General features: G+C 41.0%; 2 protein-coding genes across 3 annotated transcripts in view; one reads left to right on the plus strand and one right to left on the minus strand.

Moving 5' to 3' along the window:
* The first annotated feature begins 1,509 nt into the window (after window positions 1-1,509).
* Window positions 1,510-18,324, plus strand: csrp2 (cysteine and glycine-rich protein 2). Of its 2 annotated transcripts, none has more exons than XM_050036249.1 (6): window positions 1,510-1,637; window positions 5,493-5,615; window positions 8,149-8,317; window positions 11,245-11,374; window positions 12,908-13,001; window positions 18,095-18,324. In XM_050036249.1, exons 2-6 carry the CDS (start codon window positions 5,504-5,506, stop codon window positions 18,169-18,171), a joined length of 582 nt encoding a protein of 193 aa, XP_049892206.1. In that variant the 5' UTR covers window positions 1,510-1,637; window positions 5,493-5,503; the 3' UTR covers window positions 18,172-18,324. The 2 variants fall into 2 exon arrangements, with proteins under 2 accessions (XP_049892206.1, XP_049892207.1); XM_050036250.1 differs by having other exon boundaries at window positions 1,524-1,642.
* A 2,683-nt stretch (window positions 18,325-21,007) lies between these two features.
* The window catches only part of zdhhc17 (zinc finger DHHC-type palmitoyltransferase 17), a 34,148-nt gene continuing 32,902 nt past the window's right edge, over window positions 21,008-22,253 (minus strand). The window contains exon 17 of the mRNA XM_050036248.1: window positions 21,008-21,330. Coding sequence (XP_049892205.1) covers window positions 21,192-21,330 — 139 coding nt within the window. The 3' untranslated portion in view covers window positions 21,008-21,191. The remainder of the gene's footprint in view (window positions 21,331-22,253) is intronic.

A 22,253-nucleotide genomic window follows, 5' to 3' on the forward strand; every position in this document is an offset into this window, starting at 1 on the left:
GTGCAGTACAAAAACAAGATGAACAGACAGATCCAACCACACAGCCATCAAAAGGTGTGCTCTCCAGTGTCCTTTAGTTTTGAGCAGAGAAATCCAGGCTCTAAAGGCAATCCTCATAAAAGCTTTCATGACATTTAAAGTCAGAGCTACTGGCCCAAAACATAGGGCATGCCCTTTCAGGTATAATACACCACATCTTCATCATAGGTTTCTGTTACCTCTATGGTTACCCTTCATGTGTAGACAGCAGTGGTGCCCCTAAGCGAGGGCCATGGTCACCCTGGTGCAATTGCTGCCCCCTACCTCTCACTGACAAATATAATTGGAGGTGGAAATTATTGTCTTTAAGAGGCTGTGGCGCACTAATCTTTTTAGCTAGTGCAAAGTGGTATCTTGCGAACCTAGAAAACCAAAGGCACCCGTTTGTAGGTTGTCAGAATGGGGCTAAATTAAACTCTAAAGTTAGGCTAAATTTCAAAGGGGTCCCCTGAACTCTCACCTCAAGATATCTGAATAAAAAGTGGATTCCATGGTCAATTGTTGCCAGAGGTCTGCTGAAATGTGGTTAAAAATCGAGGTCATGGCTAAAAACACAGAAGTTGTCCAAACACATTGTAGCTGCAACCAACTTGAGGCGTGTTTGACACAACACCTTAACATTTACGTTTGAAATCAGTTGACTCCGCTCCTCAACACTGAAGACGAAGGTTTATGATCCCCTTTTGCTACTGTTTCTCGGTGAGTTGTGTTTTTTTTAATTTTCTAAAAATTTTCTCTCCCTTATGTCCTACCAGTTTCAGAACTTAATGTGACCTTTGTTTTTTCCGAGTGTAATCAATTGAAACAGAGGTAAACAGGGCAAATTACAGGGATTTGTACAGTGTACAAACGTACATAAACGTGCAATGTCTTTGCCTACAGTTGCCTGCCCTCCAGCACACAGATGTATGATGTCATACGCAAAGGCACTGTTCCTAAAATTCAGTTATGGCATTTGGTTTCAGTGTGCCACCTCAAGATTTTCAGTGGCCCCATCTGGCCATCCCTATGGGAAATTTCTAGGGGCACCACTGGTAGACAGAAGAATAATTCAACACTCCTCACACGCTCTGCCCCTGTAAATCTTTGGGGGGAAATCATATCTGTCTTTTATAACCCTTTTATAAACATCAAAGCTGCCACTGTACATATGTTTTTATTTTTGAATTTATTAAAGGCAAGGGTGTTTTTCTTTAAATAAAGCCATAAAACAAGGCCATCTTTGAATGCGAGTATGAAACTAAACTGATCCTTTTCTCTGATTTGAGAGTCTAGTCTTTAAAACCCTCACATGTGAGCTGTCCAAGAGCCTATTACATAAACATGCTTGTTTTCGTGTGAGAGTGCAGCAATGACTCACGGTCCTGTCTTGAACGTCATTCATAATTTCTGACAGCACCTGAAGGCAGCAGTGTTGAGTTCACGCCCCCTGAAATCCCTCCTTCCACTGACACGGTAAATATGCGGAGTATGTGGCACTGTAGTGTCAGTGTAGTGAAGTCTGCTGCAGAGGAGCTACAGAGTTGTCCGGATACACAGAGAGCATAGCTGGAGCCTTTTTAAATTCAGACCTTATATCTGCTTTTAGAAACACTACGGTAAGGTAACTTTTTTAATTTAAATTCCAACGTATTTGTTTAAACTTAATGTTGTAGATTTCAGACTGTTTTACTGACTGAGACAAGCACTTGTAATTAATGTTACTGAATATATTTAATTTGTTCTTTGAAGAGCAAATGTAAGTTCGTATTTCTTTTAACGCTGCGTTGTACATTATAACAAACTAGCTTTTAAAGTTTTAAGTGAATAGTTTTATTTTAGCAGTGCCTAAGAAACTGTCTCAGTTTGTCATTAGCTAAAGTTAGCTAACGTTAGTTAAAAGCCAAATTATCAGGCTAACAAGTCAAACAGTAACGTTACCTGAAGAACTAAGGGCTAACGTTAGCATAAAAACATGCTAAACTAAATAAATTATATCTACGGTCTTATAAGGTTAGTAATAACAGGTTAACACTGTTTTGGGTTTAAAATGTCATTTTATAGCTACATAACGTCGCGGTGAAATACATTAACATTAGCAATAACGTTACACTTTTGTGAGGTTACCCACTGGCATTTTATACAGCTAACGACATAACTGAATTTAACCTTGTCTAAATTTATTTTGATTTAATCAGTTAAAGACAGTGACATAATTAAATAGCTGCTAGTGACATTCAGCTGATAAACTTGGTCCAGCTGTTACTGTTGGGTCAATGTGGTTACAAAGGTCAGAGAGGTTACTCTGAGTATTGGCAGTAGTTTTCTGAAAAGATATGCAACAAGAGCCAGGATAAAACTTCAATTAAAAATCTGATGTGAGTTAATTTAATGGCAGTAATGTGCTCTAGAGTTTCCAAAAGTTTTAAATTTCATTAGTTGTGGTTCAGTGGAACATTTTAGTGTCCAGCGATGATCTCAGAGCTGTTTCAGATTCTTCTCTGGGCATTAATACTGAAGACTGACTGAAATTTGTCAAGTTTTAAGACAATGAATATTAGTACAAATATTTGTCTGTGTCAACTTCAGCCTAATCACTTTTTGGATAATAATCATCATCTTTGTCCTTATACAGACTAATACTCATAATAATGCAATAATGACTAATTATACGGTTGTCATGCCATTTTGACTAAACGTCATTCAGAGTCACAAAACACATTCTGTGTAACAGATGTAAAATGAAATGAAAAATATACTTATATTGACACAAACTTAGTAAAATTCTATAAATCAGTAAGTGAGCAAAATCAATTTAATGGCATTTAAATAAAATTTGGTTCCTTACACAAACTTTTTGGTGACAGATGGGTAAAACCTAGTGGTTGTGATGATGTTGCCAAAGTAAGAATTACAATTACAACTGATAATTTGGGGGGTTTCAATTGTGATTCTGAAAAGGTTGTCGAACTGATATAGCTGTTAATATGTCTTACATTATTTCTTTGTATGTAAACTGTTATTTCACACTGAATTACAATTTTTAAGGGTCGCTTTCTGTGAATCATGTTAAAAACATCTTATAGGTATTATTTTAGCTAAAAAAATAATAAAATTGCATATAATACATTCCAGTGTACAGTAACAAGGCCAAATTGTATTACACTTAATTGTTGTATGCTCGAAAACCCTATTTAGTCTCTGACACTAATATCATGAATAAATCAAAGACACATATCTGAATCCTTAACTTTAGTGTAGCTATGATCCCTGAACTCTGTGAAACTTTAGATTGACATTCGACTTGTTGGTCTGTGCACTCAAACACCAACCTTCTCATCACACCCAACCCCTGAGGGAACTTTAAGTTTATAAGTTTAAGTTTAAGTTTATTTACTTTATTAATCCCCTGAGGGGAAATTCAATGTTTTCACTCTTGCTTGTCAATTACACACAGGTCTGAAAGACACACACATGCACAAACAGGACCTATACATGCACAAAGTGGAGAGATCTCAGAATGAGGGGGCTGCCCTTGATCAGGCGCCCCGAGCGGTTGGGGTTCGGTGCCTTGCTCAAGGGCACCTCGGCAGTGCCCAGGAGGTGAACTGGCACCTCTCCAGCCACAGTCCACGCTCCATATTTGGTCCGAACGGGGACTCGAACAGGCGACCCTCTGGTTCCCAATCCAAGTCCCTATGGACTGAGCTACTGCCGCCCCAGGGGTAATGTTAGTGGTTTTATGATGCCTTGTCAAGCTCAGGCCTGTTCTACAGTCTCTAATCCAGCTGGGAGGAGGACTAAGCGACTGACAAGATTAATAGTTTCAACTGCTCTGTGTTTTCTTTTCAATTAATTAAGAGTAACGGTGCTTTTAAATTTCAGTCTCTGAAGTATGGTATCACAGCGGACTTGCTTCGCTGTGATAGAAGAGGAAAGTTCTTAAAATGTTAAATTTGTCTCGTATGGAACCTCATTGACGCCCTCGTGTCACATTTTTAAAGGGGAGTGAGCCTGTAATTACAGACAGATGCACATGTGAGTCAGGGAGTGACTGGGTGCATCATGTGGGTGCTGTGTGGTAACAACAGTGTTTACTTCACGCTCACACTTCTTTGCTGTTTGTGTCTTGCATTCACAGTCCATCAGACAACATAAGGCATAAAGCATGGCGCCCTGAAACATTCCTTTGGGTATTAGTCTGCCTTGTTGTTTAAGCCCACCTCTTTTGCATTGTTTTTTTTTTTTCAGGGTGGCAGTGGTGGCCCAGAGCAGTGGTTTTCAATTCAGCCATATGCAACTTTAGAAATGCAGCAATACAGATTCTCAAAGGCAGATGTAGTTACTGCAATATGGAGCAAGCAACTGTGCTTTGAAACTCCAGTGTGTAAGATTTTGTGTAAGATTCCAGTGAGGTGAGGATTGCAGATTGCAACCAGCTGAAACTTTTCCTGGTAAGAATTCCTTCGGTATTCATTGTTGAAGAGGTATTTACCAGGAGCCAAATTATCCACAGAGGGGTTCTCCTCTCCAAAACAAACAGACCAGGTGATTAAAACTGTAAAAAACACAGAATAAAGCAGTTTCATGTTACAAATCAGTGTTTCTTCCAAGCTGTTTGGCTCGTCACAGAGAGCCAGCTGCCCAGCACCTGCTAATGTGTGCTCACCTTTTTTTTCTGATAACTTAAGATCCAGACGTTCCAAAGGTATTTACCAGGGGCTGAATTATCTGCAGAGGTGTCCCCTCTCCAAAGGAAGGGACCTGGTTATTTAAACTGGTAAAAACACTGAATAAAGTAGTTTCACGTTAAAGAAATGGTGTTTTACTGACGCTGTTCATCGCAGAGGGGCTGCTAACTATAGTGGCTGACGTGAAAACACAAAAACTTTCTATCTAGAATCAGTGTTTGGTTTTCCCACTCTGGGCTACTGTAGAAACATGGTGGTGAAACATGGTGATCAACGCAGACGAGGACCTGCTCCATACGTAGACACAAATGTAAGGTAACTAAAACACAATGCTTTTCAGGCGATTAAACACTACAGAAAACATACTTAATATATTCCAATTCTGCATATATATTTCCCTAAATCCTACACACTGGACCTTTAAAATATGGCGAGTACTCACTGACTTTTTTTTTTAAGGAAAAGTGATTAAAACAGCAATTAGACCATCATGGGAATCAGCAACATGCTCCCCTCCACCAAAAACTACTGTTTATGTGCATTTGTGCAAAGCATTTACCCTCAGCAGAGTGTATCGGTTACTGTGATTATGGTTACTCACCGTTCCACTTGGTGCAACCTCAAAGTGGAAACGTGTGTGAGAATGAATGGCGAAGGGTGTTGCTGAAAAATACGTCATTTTATGGTCATCTTTCTTTTGTGAATAAAGCCAGAACAGGAGCAGACGAGTAACCCTGCCTTTGATTCTTCAGCCTCTCACATCATCTCTTTTTTTCTTCTTAGAACCACAGACAATGCCAAACTGGGGAGGAGGCAACAAGTGTGCAGCGTGCCATGGGACAGTTTACCACGCTGAGGAAGTGCAGTGTGACGGGAAGTGTTTCCACAAAGGCTGTTTTCTTTGCAGTAAGTACAGCTGTAACACCTAGAGATCAAATTTAAAGGAACATAGTGGTGTTTTGCATGTTTTAGCCCAGTGGTTCTCAAATGGTGTGCCGTGATGCCAATCCAGGTGTGCTGTGGGCTTTTGTGATAATCACACATTATTATTGCAATATACATCTGGCCTATACAAAAACTTTTGAATGAGTTTTTAATTGGCTGTATCAGTACGTTGTGAGCACCCATTTTCTGGTAAAGAGGCAATCTGTCCTCCTTTGAGTTGGTTTGCAGTGTAGACAGTTGTTGCCAATGCTGGAATAGCAACTTTCTCTGCAGGATTCTCTGTCACTGAATCAGGCTTTCACCATCTGAAGCGACGTGTACACGCATCTGCATTTGTAGAACAGCTAGTAGAAACGCCCTCTCTCTGAAATCACCTGTGGTTGGTCAAAGTCTCCCACCACTGGCTAGATTTTCTAAAGCCTAAAAAAGTCAAGAGGAGGTGCAGACGTCTAGTGTTCTCTCAGTCCACTTCAAACACAATACGCTCAAAGGTTATTATGGGAGGTTTTGCCCAATAAAGCCAAAAATTAAACTGTCTACTAACTCCACCTTTAAAATGAGAGCCAACTCCTAAGTCTCAGATGTCAGAGTTTTCCCATTAGCAAATTGTGGACAAACACATTTGTTTTTTGCTTTGAAGAAGAAAGTCTCAGACAGCTAAGACATTTTAGTAGCTGTTGCCCAACTTTGCCAAAAGTCTTAAGTGTAATTATATTCTCAAAAGACCTGCCAAGAGCAGATATTCTTCAAACTGCACATATTATTTGTTTTTATAATACAGTAAAGGACATCTGTTTGACCGTTTATGCTGTGTTATTATATTCTTGGTTGAAACAGCAGAGAGCTATGAAAGATCAGGAGACAGACTGGTAAACTCAGTTTCACCTCTCCGCAGCTCATCAAAGGGAGCTCTCCCTGACATCTCTCTCACTGGTCATCGGTTGTTGATTTCACGCCGCATTATTATCAGTTTGTTGGACGGGTGGGCGGCTTGTCCTGCTCCTGAACCGTCCTTGAAATGTCAGTGAAGATGTTCCAGCAAAGAGCTCGCACAGAGACCGGGATTATACAGACGCTTTCATTTAGCTGCTATCAGGAGAAGACCAAAGCAATCTGAGCCACAAAAGATGAGTTTATTTTTTCCAGCGGCTCTCATACAAAGGCAGCTTTGTTAAACACTCCCACTGAGGAGATGATGAGCGGGGGAACTTGATGTCCTTGGCTCTCAGTTGCCCTTTCCACCAGTTTCTCTGTTTGACATTTTTTGACATTTAACACTTTTCATTTCTGTGTATGAGAGGCAGCTATATACTGACAGAAATGTCACACATTTGCAAACAGAGGCTCATATGACTCTTGGTGCACTTTCTGGGGCTTTCTTTTTGATTTGCTTATACTCTATACCAGTGGCAACGCGTGAGGATGAATGACCTAACTGTAGTGGAGGGGAACTTGAAATACTTGTGACAGAAATAAAAAGAAACCATAACAATTGCAAAGAAGATGGTGAAAGAAATATGAGGATTTAGGAGCGCCTGATTGGACATAGAGAGATTTTCTAAAAAGCTGGCAAAGCTTTTATTTTGAAAGCATTACGAGATCAGAGAGACATGAGTGGAGACATTTTTTTCAGATAGTTGTGTGAAATCTTAAACCAGAAACAGACGGTCACACAGTGCAGGCTGGTGTGTGAAGAATTCAGCTAATCCCAGAAGTCAGTGTGCAGTCTTAAGCCACTGAAATGCTTTTATTTTTTTAAACAAAGCCTTCTTTACTTGGTACAAACCTGCCAAAAACTGATCTCTCCAACAGCTACTAGAGAGTTTTAATCTAATGGATCCCACACTGACATCAGAAAAACTAGTTATGCTGAAAATCTGGCTAAATGCATTGGATGTTCAAAGGTTTGTAACCTGAAAGGGTTTGAAGTGTCAGTTGACACTTTAAGGTCTCAGATCCTCACTTTAAGAATGAAAACAAAACTTATTCCAGTCTTCTAAGTCTCACAACTTCCTCTATTCATACACAGTTTACTCCGACTGCTTTTCGTGCAGTGTGGCTAACACGTCAGCTGACATCTCTCAGTTTTATACACTTAAACTGGACTTCTGTTTCAACTGACCTTTTCGGCTCACACTTCAACACCTTTCATTGCTTGACATTCAAATTGAAGTTTCCTCTTCAATCTAAATTGACATTTCAACTACATTCAGTTCTTACACATGAGCTGAAACGTCAGCATCTCTCAGCCCTTCATTTTAATTGCCACTTCAACTTCTATCAGTATTATGAACGTTTTAAACAGCGAGCACACTTCATTTTAGCCTTTTCTATTCAAAAGTAATATTTTACAGCATGATCCTATTTCTTCTTAAAACCAAGACTTCACAGAATTTCAGTGACATCGTGATCACAGGAAGATACTGTATTTCTTTGCTAGGCGGTCACTGACACCATTCCACTAATGTCACTGCCTCTCTGTGTGTGTCCTCAGTGGTCTGCAGGAAGGGATTAGACAGCACAACACTGGCTATTCATGGCGAGGAGATCTACTGCAAGTCATGCTACGGGAAGAAGTATGGCCCTAAAGGCTACGGCTACGGCCAGGGGGCGGGCACGCTCAACATGGACCGAGGAGAGCGGCTGGGAATCAAACACGAAGAGTAAGTTGAGTATGATAACTGTGATTAAGATGATTATTTCAGTCATGGTGGAAACAAAGTTATCTGCTAAAGTATGCCGTGTGGTCAGAAGTCATGTGTTTTAAATGGTATTACATTAAATGGTATGATGCAGGATGTAGACAGCGATACTTCCATAATTGTCATGTAATCCATCATCGCTGTATATGCTGTTGCTCGGCGTTGTGTTGTGCTTCTGTCTTCCTGTTTGTCGCCCGCCATGCTTCATCAGAGCTGTGTTGCTATCCACTCCTGTTCTGCAGTGTTCCATCCGATGGGATTATAAAACGCTGAATAAGATGTACAAATTTAGAAACAGTTTGACAGTAAATGCCCCGCAGTGCTGTTTTATTCAATTTCATAGATTCAGTCCAATCCAAATGACATCTTGAAATGTCTGAATAAAGGATCATTCTTCAGACTTAATTGCACAAGGGCTTGCCAAGAGTTTTACAAGGTCAGTGAGTTCAGTGGCGCACTTTGTGTAATGATGTTTATCAGCTGTGGCTGTTGACTGTGACAGTGCTGTTGTCCACAAGCAACATGCATTCATCAGGCCGAATCTGAAATAGAAATACTTAAACTTGAAAAACTGCATTTAATGTAGAATTCATGAAAGCTAATGTCAATTGCAGACGTGGACAAAATGCTTGGGAAAAAAACAAAAATATTTTTTTACCAGAGATAAGCATGAACATGAGGGAGGGAGAATTGCTGGATGAGTGAGTAAAATGCAGTAAGAGCTGCTGCTGTATGACGGAGTGATTAGAGAGATTGTACAGTTATCTGAAACAAATTTTTGCTCTTGAACAAGACAGTGAACACACACAAGGTTGAATCTGTCTATGAAATCCTCTGCTGCCCTCCTGCTCTGCCCTGCATCCTTCTCTGTCTCTCACTGCCTGAACCACACATTGTTTTGAGAAAGCAAAGAAACCTTGGCGGTAATATTGGCATATAGTCTACCACTTTATCAGATCCAGCTTGGCTGCAACAGATCTTGGCTGGTTTGGTGAACAGTGTAGATCCAAGAAGAGAAAAGTCAAAGCAGGTGTCTGAAATTCAGAGTAAGGATCTTGGAGGTAATACATCACCTGATAGGTCGGGTTCATTGCGTTCTGAGCACTCATACTGCAAACTGACTTCCACTTCTGAGACCTGAGTCTGTATACTCATACACATAGCCCTCATTTACCTTTCCATGCAAAGCTCGGCATTTATCAATGTTGACGGAGTGGAGGCTACGGTCAAATCTTACGTCAGGTCTCAACTCATGTACAAGTTTGAGTCAGCCTGGACTTGCAATGCAGCATAGTTTATCTGGAATTGTTATTAGATCATATTCTAAGTGGCAGCTTAGTATTTGCAGCCACATATTAATCACTTAAAGTGTAAAGACGATGGGAATTTTTTTTTGTAAAGGCCTGCATCGACATGTCCTTTTTGGGACTGGCCTCAGACTGGCCAAAGGCCGGCGTTTACCACTGGTGCCCGGTCTAATTTATCTGGAACTTTTTATATGTATTAAAACATTATTAAAAATAAATAAGTAAATCCTGCAACAGTGTAATTATTTAAATACTAGTAGCCTATAGCGATTCAATTTTAACAAGTGTCCACCACCTGATGTACCCAAATGGAACCTGATACATGCAGCCACACGCTCCTCCGTCTAGGTCAATTATATGCTTATATATGAATATTATAATATAGATATTATATAATAGACTCATATTATTGATATATATATATATGTAAGCTACAGGCTGGTACATATCATGGATGTATAAATTAAATATTCCATCCTCAGCTGGAGTTTGATTGTCCACTGCAGTGCTGTTGACGCAGCAGTGTTTTCTTTCCATATTGCGTTTTTACGACTTGCTTTGATGCTATGTTTCAAGCTGCCAAACAGAACCAGCTGGTAAATTGTACCAGTGACGTCAGCGTTTCCATTTCTAGCTCAGAGAAGTTTCTATTCATGGCGGTATGACGTCTCTCCGTGTTGTAAACTGTAGGTGCGAGGCCTCTAAACTGACAATATATTGGGGTGGGAAATGTAAATAGCGACTGTTTTCAGCTGCCACATTTTTTAACGCCCAATCATTCCTACGCTGTGATAGGCGAAATAAGAACATTTGTTCACATGTGAACCCTATCGTAAGATGATTCACTGGTTTGTACATTAGATTGATAAATGAGGGCCATGATGTGTAAACATAAAAACAAACAGGAAAACACAGACCCACACACACCTCCTGTGAATGTTTACTCCTGCCTCAGACGTCAGGTGATGACTGTTATGAAAGAGTTTATTATGTAACCCAGCAGGATCCCGCGTTCCCCCCTCTCTGTCCTCTGCCACAAAGGCCTTCATTCAGGGGCCACTGGGGCTGGCAGTTACCCTTCGATAAGCACCGCTCCAGGGCCCCAGGGCGCCCTGCTCACTTTCCCACCACTGGCTGAGGACAGAGAGAGAGAGTTATTAGAGGAGAAGGGTCTGCCAGGTTTATTTCTGAACTTTTTGTGTTTTAAAAATGGTATTGCGGTCATTTATGAAGTTGTCTCAACAGATAATAATTGATTTAAGAATTAATGTTTAACTGATACATAACTGAGGTATTTATTACTGCGATATGTCAAAGTTTTGGGTCATGCTTGGTTCACTTTTAGTAAATGAGTAAATGCTTTCACAAGAAAAGAGGAGGTTCTGGTACAGAGAGAGTCTCAATTTCACTCCAGAATCACATATCCACCCCTTAAGAAAAAGTTACTACAAAATGATCTTTAAAAAAAGATTTTCTTTCATATTAATTACTTACAAATGATCAGCTTCAACCTCAAGATTACTGAAAGATGGTGATTTGTGGAAACAATTTGTCATGTGCTTTTTACGTTTTGTCCCGCAGGACACACACTCACAGACCGACCACCAACCCCAACCCATCCAAATATGCCCAGAAGTTTGGAGGCTCAGAGAAATGTCCCCGGTGTGGAGACTCTGTGTATGCAGCTGAGAAGATCATGGGGGCAGGCAAGGTGAGAGTTTTATCTCAAGTGTCCTCTACTCTCTGTTTACAACACAGACCTATAATGCTCTCACGCTGCTTGTTTTGACTGCTTGACCACTCTTATCCAAAACTTGAAGATATTTACCAGTGTTGGAAGGAAGTATTTGAATCACTTACTTAAGGAGGCCCCTGTTGCGTACTTTGTTTGTTTACATGCTTTAATTGAAAAAAGTGTTTTTTCAACTCAACTATCAGAATTGTTGATGAATAATTTGAGGGTAGAGTATTTGGTCATTACCCTTCCAGTGTTAAACAAATTAGGATCATTGTTCATCTCTATATCTATGATATAACTGACAAGAAAGCCAGAAAGATGTGTTCGCAGAATAAAAAGTACACTTTGGATGCAGTCTGCACCGTCAGGCTTTCAAATCGAGGCATCTGCCAAGATATTAGCCAAGTCGACTATTTCACTATTGGAGCCAAGTTGTAAAAATGATGACTCTTGGCTGTGCCTGAGAATCTGATCTCATACCACAGGATTTAAGGATGTGCTCCCGGAACTCTATTCTGGTGTTTTGTGTTCACACTAATGAAACTTAATGTGTTTCCCAGAATTTAAGCTGCAGTGTGAACCAGGTTATAATGACGTTTTCAAATGTGGAGTGTGTATTCAACTTTACAGAACGATCATTATGTACAGTGTGAGCATGAACAGCCACCAACAGAAATCAAACCTCTAACCCAAGCAGTGTTGGGTCCTTGAACTGCACAGGACCACAGTTTACACCACAAACCTCCGGGGTAAACCTGGTTTGACTGGATTGAACGCACATGGTTTATAAAGTGCTCAGCCGCATGCAGGAGGTTTGGTGTGGTCTCTCCTAATGAGAGAACACTGATCCTGTTTTTCTGATTGAAGCCATATCATCAAGTTTGGATGGGAGCATTCCGAACAGCTGGGGTTAATCGTGTGAGGCTGTCTGGACACTGGGGCTTTGGCAGATGTTGTTGACATAGATTTACAGTAGATGAAGTCATAAGGCTCGCACTCTTGAGATGTATCAGCAGGATGTTTAGTTCTGAGAAGCTGCTCGGATGAAAACCTGCCCACAGAGGAGCAAAGATTTGTGTTCTGAGGATTTCTGTTTCCTCTAAAAATGGGAGGGTTAGCATTTCCTGTGGCTGATCACATGCAGATTCACACATCATGAGCTGTTTTATAGCAGGTGATGTCATCAGGCAGAGAGCTGTTAATGTGTTTTCTAATGGGAGGAAATCTATCAGGCTCCGCTCATTGGTTAAAGCATGACCTGTAATTTTCTGTGAAATGAAGACAGTCAGAAAAGCCCGCAGGTTTGGGAGTTGCTTTGATGGGGTTTGACGAAGGAAATGACGACATAAGCTCCATGAAACATCTGCTTTTATCAGTCGTAAATATCTGCAAACAGAATCTTTGTTTTGTCAGACAGTGTTAGGTCAATTTAGCAGAACAGCGTGAAGACAGACTTGAACAGCTGCCACTTTGGGTATAAATGTAAAATTCTCTTTCTCCTCCTAGCCGTGGCACAAGAACTGCTTCCGCTGTGCAAAATGTGGGAAGAGCCTGGAGTCGACCACTCAGACTGAGAAAGACGGAGAAATCTACTGCAAAGGTGAGATGAAACATCTGAGATGAAATGACGTGTAGAATTACAACATAGTGTTTCTTTTGGATTCCTGAGGGATTACTGTCATTACTAAGCTTTCACAGAGAGCCTGGAATAACACAAGGTAAAATAACATTTGTGTTAGCCAACACATGCACTGGCAGAGCAAGGGTAGAATAACTCCACCATGCAGCGCTCTGATAGAGACATGAGGAGCAGCAACACATTTTCTCACTTAAACATCCATTAATGAGTAATGTGTTTACTGTGTGATCACTGACATCATCAGACTGTAGTTCTACAGCATGAAGACAGAGGTTGACATCTGGCATGTTAGAACTGAGCATGACAAACAACAGGGAGGAATACGTATATTGTACCGCATCGTGCTTATCTGAAAAACTGGAAATAGGATTGTGGGGAGACTGCCTATGGTTCAGACGGCCTATTATTCCAAAACCCTGATAGTCTGATAAACGTCCCATTGGTCTAAAAGTCCGTTTTACCAACAGCCTGTTATACTGAAAATAAATACGCATTGCTTTAAAGACAAAAATACAGTCTCCCAAACAGAAGTACATGGCTAGTTATCATGCTAAATGACACCTTTTTTTCCTACGATGGTGAAGGCATCACCCGCTCTACTCTGCCTCTGTCAGGGTTAGCCAATCAGAGGCAGAGTAGGGTGGAGTAGGCACGAATCTTTCGAAACAATGGGCGTTTGTTTTCATTGGAACAATGGTGTGGCAGCAGGGTTGGCAATGTTGGATTGTCACTAAACATTCTCCAGACATGGTCCCCAGGGCCCAGTTAATCATAAATTTAACCTGGATTAGAATGATCCAGATTTGGAAATCCCATGTTTTGCTATCCAGGACCAGCTAATCCATTTTACTTTAGTGCCAGTTGTTCAAAGCAACATTGGATTGGATCACCCTGATCCAGATATAAACTTTTCAAGAGTCCTGAAATCTGGATTACCAGTCCTCTAAATGGGACTACACATCACATTGTAGGCTACTGGCTATGGACGGTTACTTGAAGTGTTTTAATTTGAAGAGAGTAAACAGCATGGGAGATGCAAACTATTTTTGACTGTGTCGTTGCAATAAAAATGAAGTGATAAATGAAAGTTAAATTGAAGTTTCTTAAATCATTATATATCACCGAATGAGACAACACAATGGTGATTAAACCTACGGCCCTGTGATAGAAGCTCCTGCATTTGCAGTAATATGAATTCGGTCTCCATGGTGACATCCTCGGTAAAAATTACAAGCAGCGCACAGTCATTAATAATCTGCTCTCACACACACCAAAACCTACACACATACACAACATCTATGCTGTTGTAACCCTCTCATCTGGCCAACTGCAGGCTCATAAAGCTGATAGAAATAAATTCAGCAGCCTGCTTTTAAGATAATTATTGCTTACCATCATGGGTGGTGCAAAAGAGAACAAAATGGAGATATTTGAGATTGTAATTTAAAGGATTTTGTCATTATCAAAATAATATATGTATTTGTTTTACCGTACTGAAAGGCTCAATAGGCAGTCTAATATCTGCTTTATCTTCTGTATCACTGCAAAAGATAACAAATCAAGCGCAAAATATAAATCAATGTATATATATTTGATATATCTGAACAAGTTTTATTACATTTTGTGCCTGAAATCTTCTGCTGGAATCAGAATCAAAGGAATCCCAATACCACTAAAAAGTTTTGAACAACACATACTGAAGGTTTGATCCAGATCCAAACCAAGACTAGATTCCATGCTCTAATCCGATTTCAGAATCCTTTTTTTCATTTTGCACAAATTATTTTTAAGATTTGATCCAATCCGAAAGCCCAAATCTGATCGAAGGGTGAATTCTACTGACTTTGGTGACGTCTGTTGTTTTGAACGAAATGCCTCAACACTTATGCCATGAAAGTTGGTACAGGCATTCATGTTTTCCTCAGGACGAAATTATCATAATGTTAGCTTTCCATCTAGCGCCATCAAGTCAAGGTTTCACTTTGTTCAGTACTTTTGGTTTATAAGCAAATACCTTCAAAACATCAGCTTCAGCTGTACTTTTTGTCATGTATTTACATGTATTAACTTGTAAATATTAGCATGCTAACACACTAACGTAAGATACTGAACGTAGTATATATTATATCTGGTTGCCTTAGGCATGTTAGCATTGTCACTATGAACATGCAAACACCATCCCGCCAGTATTAAAATAAAGGTATCTGCCAAGATCAGAGCTGACGATTTGGCTTTCGGTAGTTCAGCCAGGTTGCAAAAATGATGACTCAGGTGAGAGTTGATTGTCATGACAACACTGACGTAGTGTGTACAACTAGGCTGTGTGCCATGAAATCTTATCTTATACCACAGAGTTTGCAGAAGTGTTGCAACTTTCTGCTTCTATTTATCTGCGAAACTGGCACTCACATCAGCCTCAACTGTGCATTGTTTTAGTGCTAATTAGCAACTGTTAGCATGCTAACATGCGACCAAGACACAAAGAGACCCTTTAACTGCATAATGCAGCTAAATCACTACTGTCAGCTGATATGATCATATCAGCATAAACAGACCTGGACAAACTGGCTCTTGTGTAAAGACCAACAAAACACACACACGTACACTCAGTGTCTTGTACTCACTGTCGTCCCAGATGACGTATTTCACATTCGGTGTGTTGGCTTGGCTGGAACCCACTGGCCTTGTCAAGCTAACAGAGCTGCATACTGTCCACTGTACTTTAGTGGGCAGAAACATGTGCAGTGTGACCTCCACACTGATTTCTCCCTCCTCTTCAGCACAATGAGATGGGATGATTCGGTTAAACAGAAGACACAGAAACAGACATCAACATGCTCGCCGACATCAGCACATGGATGTTTGCTGAATGGCATAATGAAACCTTGTACTGATGAGGAGGAATGTTGCATCTCAGCTCGAAAGCCAAACAGGCCCGACTGTGCTGCTGCTATCAGTCAGTGGTTTTGAGACATCCTGACTCTGTCTGAGCTGCAGCTGGATATTGTTATTCCAATCAGGAACGTTTTGAAGAAGCATGTGGTCAGCAGACCTGAGATTGCACATTTGCAAAAAGAAAGCTAAAGATATTTCCAAACACTTGAAGATTTTTTTTTAAACAAACCATTTTTTTTAGAGAATAAAAAAAAAAGTCAGAAATTCTGCACCTTATTGTTTGACCACAGCCTGAGGAGGCGGCTTATTTAAAATGTCACATGTTGATGTGAGATAAACAACTCTTGAGTGTTGGGAAAGATTTTGTGACCTCTATCTGCACACACACACCCAAAACACACAGGCATTGTCTGTTTCGGCAGATTAGATCTCAGGGTGAAGGTGGTCAAAACTGCCAGAGTTAAGTGCAACAGTAAAATGTGAGACATGTCATTAGACACATTAAAATGTACTGCTGTATCTTGGTCATAAAATGTGTGCACACACTCTTTTACAGCTTTTTTTTTAAATGATGAAAATACAAATTGTCAAGAGAAATTGTGTTTGTGGTAATGACATAAAGCAGAACTCTTTACTTGTAGGACACCGAAATGATGTTATGTGTCTGGAGTTTATCTACATGGCAAAGAAATGTGTGTTGAGATCTGGTACCAGTCTGTGCTAAGCTGTACAGTATGTGTGGAAGAGAAGAAGCAGATATGTTTGTCTTGTCATCTCAATTTGTCAGTTTGTGTTGACATTTTCAGTGGGAACCCCCGAATACTTTGTCTCGTAGATTGAAAACATTTTTTATATGGATGATCCACAAAATTGGCTGTTCACACCTGAAACATTTATGTTGGCCAGATACTTTAGGAAAGCCTTGGAGATGAGAAATGAAAAACTCTAACAGGATTAACTTAAGGTTCAGGCCACAAGATGTTTTGTCGCATCTTGGATGTGTGATGTATACACTGAACAAAATTGTAAATGTTCTGTTTTTGATCCCACTTCTCACAGGGCTCGGTTAAAGATCTGAGACTTTTTTATGCGCTCAATAGATACATTTCTCTCAGATCTTGGTCGCAGATTTGTTAAAATCTGTGTTAGTGTGCACTTCTTTTCCAAGATAATCCATCCACCTGACAGGTGTGACATATCAAGATGCCGAATAGACTGCATCATTACTACACAGGTGTGCCTTGGGATGGTCACAATAAAAGGCCACACTATGATGTGCAGTTTGTTCATGAAGCCACACATGTCCCAGGTTTTGAGTGAGCGTGTAATTAGCTTGTTGACTGCAGGAATGTCCACCAGAGCTGTTGCCCATGAACTCAATGTTCATTTCACTACCATAAGTTGTCTCCAATGTTGATTCCGTGAATTTGACAGTACATCCAACCAGCCTTACAACCACCAGACCACATGTAAACACACCAGCTCAGGACCACCACATCCAGCGTCCAAGATCAGCCACCACGATAGCTGATGCGATTACATTTAAATAATTTCTTGACATACCATCAGAAACTCATCTGCATTCTCACTGTCTCTACCAGGGTCTTGCTCTGACAGCAGTTGGTCATTGTAACTGACTTGTGGTTGGTTGTTGATTGGATGTACTGTCAAATTCAGGGAAACAACAGTGGAGACGGCTTATGGTAGTGAAATAAACATTCAGTTCTCAGGCAACAACTCTGGTGGACATTCCTGCAGTCAGCATGCTGATAGCACTCTCCCTCAAAACTTGCAGCATGTGGCATCGTGTTGTGTGATCAAGCTGCACATTTTGGAGCGTCCTTTGTGACCCCTCCAAGACACAGCGTCATCATCTTGGTATGTCACACCTGTCAGGTGGATGGATTATCAGTTTAATGTAGTTTTGTAATCACATGGGGGAGGGGCCGCACCTTTGGCATGACATGGAAATGAAAACTAACCAACATAATTTACACACTGCTGAGATTTCTTCCATGAAGATGAGATCCATTTCTTCCTCATCTCGTCTTACAAAGTTTTTAAATGATGCTTTTCGTCAGTATTATGAGGATACAGTTTCAGATCAATACAGTCTGCAGCTCCTTAATGTTCATTCTTTCCTCTCTTTCCATCCACAGCGTGTTACGCCAAGAACTTCGGGCCCAAAGGCTTCGGTTACGGCCAAGGAGCGGGCGCTCTGGTTCACGCTCAGTGATGGCTTAGCTGGATCACTCAGACACAGACGCTCACATCTTTTATACATTCCTCTGTTTAACATGAACATCAACCAGTCCTTTTCTTGTGTTCTCTCCCTCTTTGATGTTAAAGTAGTCGCTCGTGATACAAATAAAAACATGAACAAACACTAGTTCACATTTGACTGTATTTTATTATTAAAGCCATTAAAACTGAACCATGCCCATATGTTTACATCTGAAGCGGAGTTACAGTGATGTCTGAAGGTGGGCAGAGAGGCACTGGAGATGATTATGTGCTTTAACTTTTTTTTTAAATTTTATTTTATTATCCCACATGGTGAGGTGAGAGGGGGGAGACAGAACAGAGACTTTTCAGGCTGCTGGAAGAACTAGTGAGGACTGAAACGGCTTTGAATTCACGTCCCGGATGAGCTGCTGCCCCAGAAAAACAAAAACACTCGCCCGCGTTTACCTCATGTCACTTAAAAGGCATTATTAGAACACAAGTGGTTAGTTACTGGTGCTGATATGAAATCAAGTCACGACCTTTTAAAGCACAAAGAGCAGCCGCTGTGTGTCGTCTTTGCGGGGCAGAAATGACATCAGTGGTGGGTTAAGCGAGATGTGGCGAGTGAAACATGGAATGATGACATAACCGTCCCCTTCTGATGATGCAAACATGAGGCCCAAAAGTTTCCGGAGGCCCTTAATGTAATATAACCTCCCTCTATCATTAAAACTATTGCATGATCACATTTCAGCTTTTAGAAAACAAAACAAAAAAAAATTTGGCGTCTGCCTTAGTTCTCTAGTGTCTTTGCTTTACAATTTGTACATCCAGTGGTATAACAAACCCAGCGATATATGACATAAAAAAACCTTTAGGATGACTACAGAGTCCACAAGCATGGAACATTCAAATATATTACACACTTGCACAGGAGGGCCCGACTTGAAATCTGGCGACCTGAAAGAAAAGGTCCACTAAACACACTGGATTTGAGAGAAACAAACTAAAAAAAAACAAACAAAAAAATAAACAGACAAATGAACGTAATGCAGAAAAGTACTTGCAAATACTTAACATTCACTATATACAGACAACGTGGCTTGCTGGGCTGTCACCATGGTGATGACTATGGGGTCCGGTTTACGGGGGAAAAGGGGGGCGGCGAGAGCCCAGCTGTCCCAAGCATCGTACATGCAGTGGAGTTTCTTGGCGGGGGGATTGAAAGGTACTGAGGGATTAAAATGCCTATAGACAGCAGTGTCGGACATCACGAAAAGCTACAGTCATACACTCGGAGTATAGTCACTTGATTTCCTTCTGTCTGTTCGGTAAGAAGAATTCCCCAAAAATTAAAAAAAAAAAGAAAAAAAAAGAAAAAAGAAAGAAATCAAGGAGCACCTTTGACTAACACTGACGAAAAGAAAAAAAAATACAGAAAGATATTGTTTATGTACAGGTGCACATTCTTTACACTTCAGTCCATCCTGCTGCTGCTGCTGCTGCTGACTGTGGGGGGTCCAGACAGGAAGTGATGGGAGCCGGCCATGTCTGATGGGCCCCTCCTCCTCCTCCTCTCTGTAAACAATGGAAGCGTTGGTGTGGAGCGGCGCCGCTGGGCCCTTGTGTTCAGTAACAGCCAAAAACAAAAAACAAATAACTAAAAAAAAAAAAAAAAAAAAAGATCAGTGCAATGTTGTAGGCAGACAAAAGACAAAAACAAATAAGACTTTACAGCTTTCTGAGAAAAACACATGGAATGAACCTTTCTTGTAAACTCGTCCGTCCGTCTGCTGCGTTCTGTTTCTTATACTCTGCTGTTAATAAATACGCTCGCTGTACCTGTCTATACAGAGTCTGTGAAGTTCCCGGGCTTCCATGTTAAAACAGCTACAGGTACTCGTTTCATATTTTCTCATAAAAACCTACTCAGCTAAAATGATGTGACATGTAAAAATTATGGCGCTAGAACATACTTTATCTATAAATAGTTTTAAAATAAATATACCTGTATCACATTGTCTGTAGGATATTTTCTGTTGCGTCTACGGTGGTCGCCGCTGAAGGAGTCATGATTCATGCACTTAATCCCGCGTTAATACTGCACAACAACTGTTTTTTAGGTTATAACTTTCACTTGGATAACTCCGAAAATTTTATCTTGCAGTTTTATTTCAGCAGGTAAGAAGTTGGGACTCTTCCAGCGGCTCCACCTGCGACACACCTTTCCTCTGATAAGTTCTTGGCAAATCCTCATCAGCTAATTCATCACGGTGCAAAATCAAAAACCTTAAAAACACATTCCCTTATTTCTGTCACTTAGAAACAAATCATGGTTTTAACAAAAAGAAACGTTCCTTCAGCTTTCCTGGCCACCTCAGTTACTTAACACAGGAACAACAGAGTTCCTGAACCAATCAAATAAACAAAAAAAAAAACATACATACAGGGCACATCAACAGGGACACCATAAATAAGGATATAAAGTAGGGAGGGTAAAGAGCGATACTGCCACTTCACGGCGCTGCTGTCTCCGCAGCGTCACGTCTCCGGTACAAACAGAAGAGCTTTTATTTTGTAATTCCTCTCGTCCATCAGCCTCTCTCCTCTCCGTTTCGTGCCTGGCAGCAACGCACCGTCCAAAGGGCTCAGGAGAAGAGACGAGGTGGAGGGGTGGGATAGCAGTGGAGGTACAGTAAAGAAGTCTGATGTTGTAGAATAGTAGTAGTAGTAATAGTAGTAAAGGTGGTGAGGGCGAAGGGAGGGGGGGGGGGGGGTGTAGGTGTGGTGTTGCCCCGTAACAGCATGCTAGTCCTGGCTGATTTTTTTTTTTTTTTGTCAAAGTCTTTTGATCGGTGAGGGAGAGATGGTCTGAAAAAAAGCAAGCGCTCCCGAGAACAGCATCGCTCCGATATGAACGCCGGGGGAGGGGGACGGGGAGGGTGATGCTTCCAAACTCCACCGGGCGACACTCGACTCCACCCTGCTCCGCCCCCTCTTCTTCCTCCTCCTCATCCTCCTCTTTCTCCTCTACACCAGCTGGTAGCCCGAGCCAGACGTCTGGTCGTATTCTATTGTGTACTGCGTGGTCCAGTCCACCGCCACGGGCCGGATCAGACCGCAGCAGCGGATCTCGAAGAAATCTATGAGGTTTCTGATGCAGCCATGACTGCAGAGGGACACAGAGACATGAGGGTCAGTGTGAGGAAACAGGGTCAATGATCATATTAACACCCTGTTATATAATTAAAGTGTACAACCACATAGTTTCTAAGAAATGTCAGATCATTAAAAAGGTACTTCACCTATTGTCTTATTTATTCCACATGTTCTTCCTTGTCAAAACCTAGCACCTACATTACCCACAATGCAACTCAACCACCAACAATTCATTCAGAGATTCTGCTGTGTTATGCTAGTAGCAGCTAATGTAACTTCAAGCCGCTAGCCTGCAGCAGGGAATAAGCAGCAGGCTACAGAGGTCCAGTAAGCTCACTTCTTTCCAACTCCACACCTCCAGACTGTTTTCATTTTCACACTTTTAGTCTTCGGACCGAACTGAAGCTGACTCAAGTGACATCACTTGAGGATATTTCGCAGATTTTACACAGCTCGCTCTGAAGAAATAAACGGCTTTTCACACATGTGCAGCGCTACCCAACAGCTGGAAGGAGATGATTGTGGAGTTCCCCTTTGACCTCTCCTTAACAGAGTGCCCCAGGAATGAGTCCTGAAACCTGGAAATGAGTTAGCATTTTCGCATTCTCAGCTCCTTTGTCTCAAAGTCAATGGGTTTTTGGTTAGATGCCTGAAATAAGGTGGCTAGCATAAGCTCAAGAGACTTTCATGTTTTGTTCTACAGCATAAATACATGAGTAAATACCCTGTTTGTGAACTTTGAAGCTGAGATGTGTCTTAAAAAGGCTGTTGCTAACAAGTGGCTAAATGTGACTACAGAACGTCATCACGCTAGCTTTAATGCCTCGTTGTGGTGGGGAAGTTAAACTCATGCTACCGTGGTGTAGTTCCTTAGCTTTTCCCTACTGCCGACTGCGTTAAGGCTTCAAAAACCATAAAAGTGGCGTTCATTTT

Source organism: Epinephelus moara, chromosome 23, assembly GCF_006386435.1.
Source record: "Epinephelus moara isolate mb chromosome 23, YSFRI_EMoa_1.0, whole genome shotgun sequence".
Taxonomy (NCBI): Eukaryota; Metazoa; Chordata; class Actinopteri; order Perciformes; family Serranidae; genus Epinephelus; species Epinephelus moara.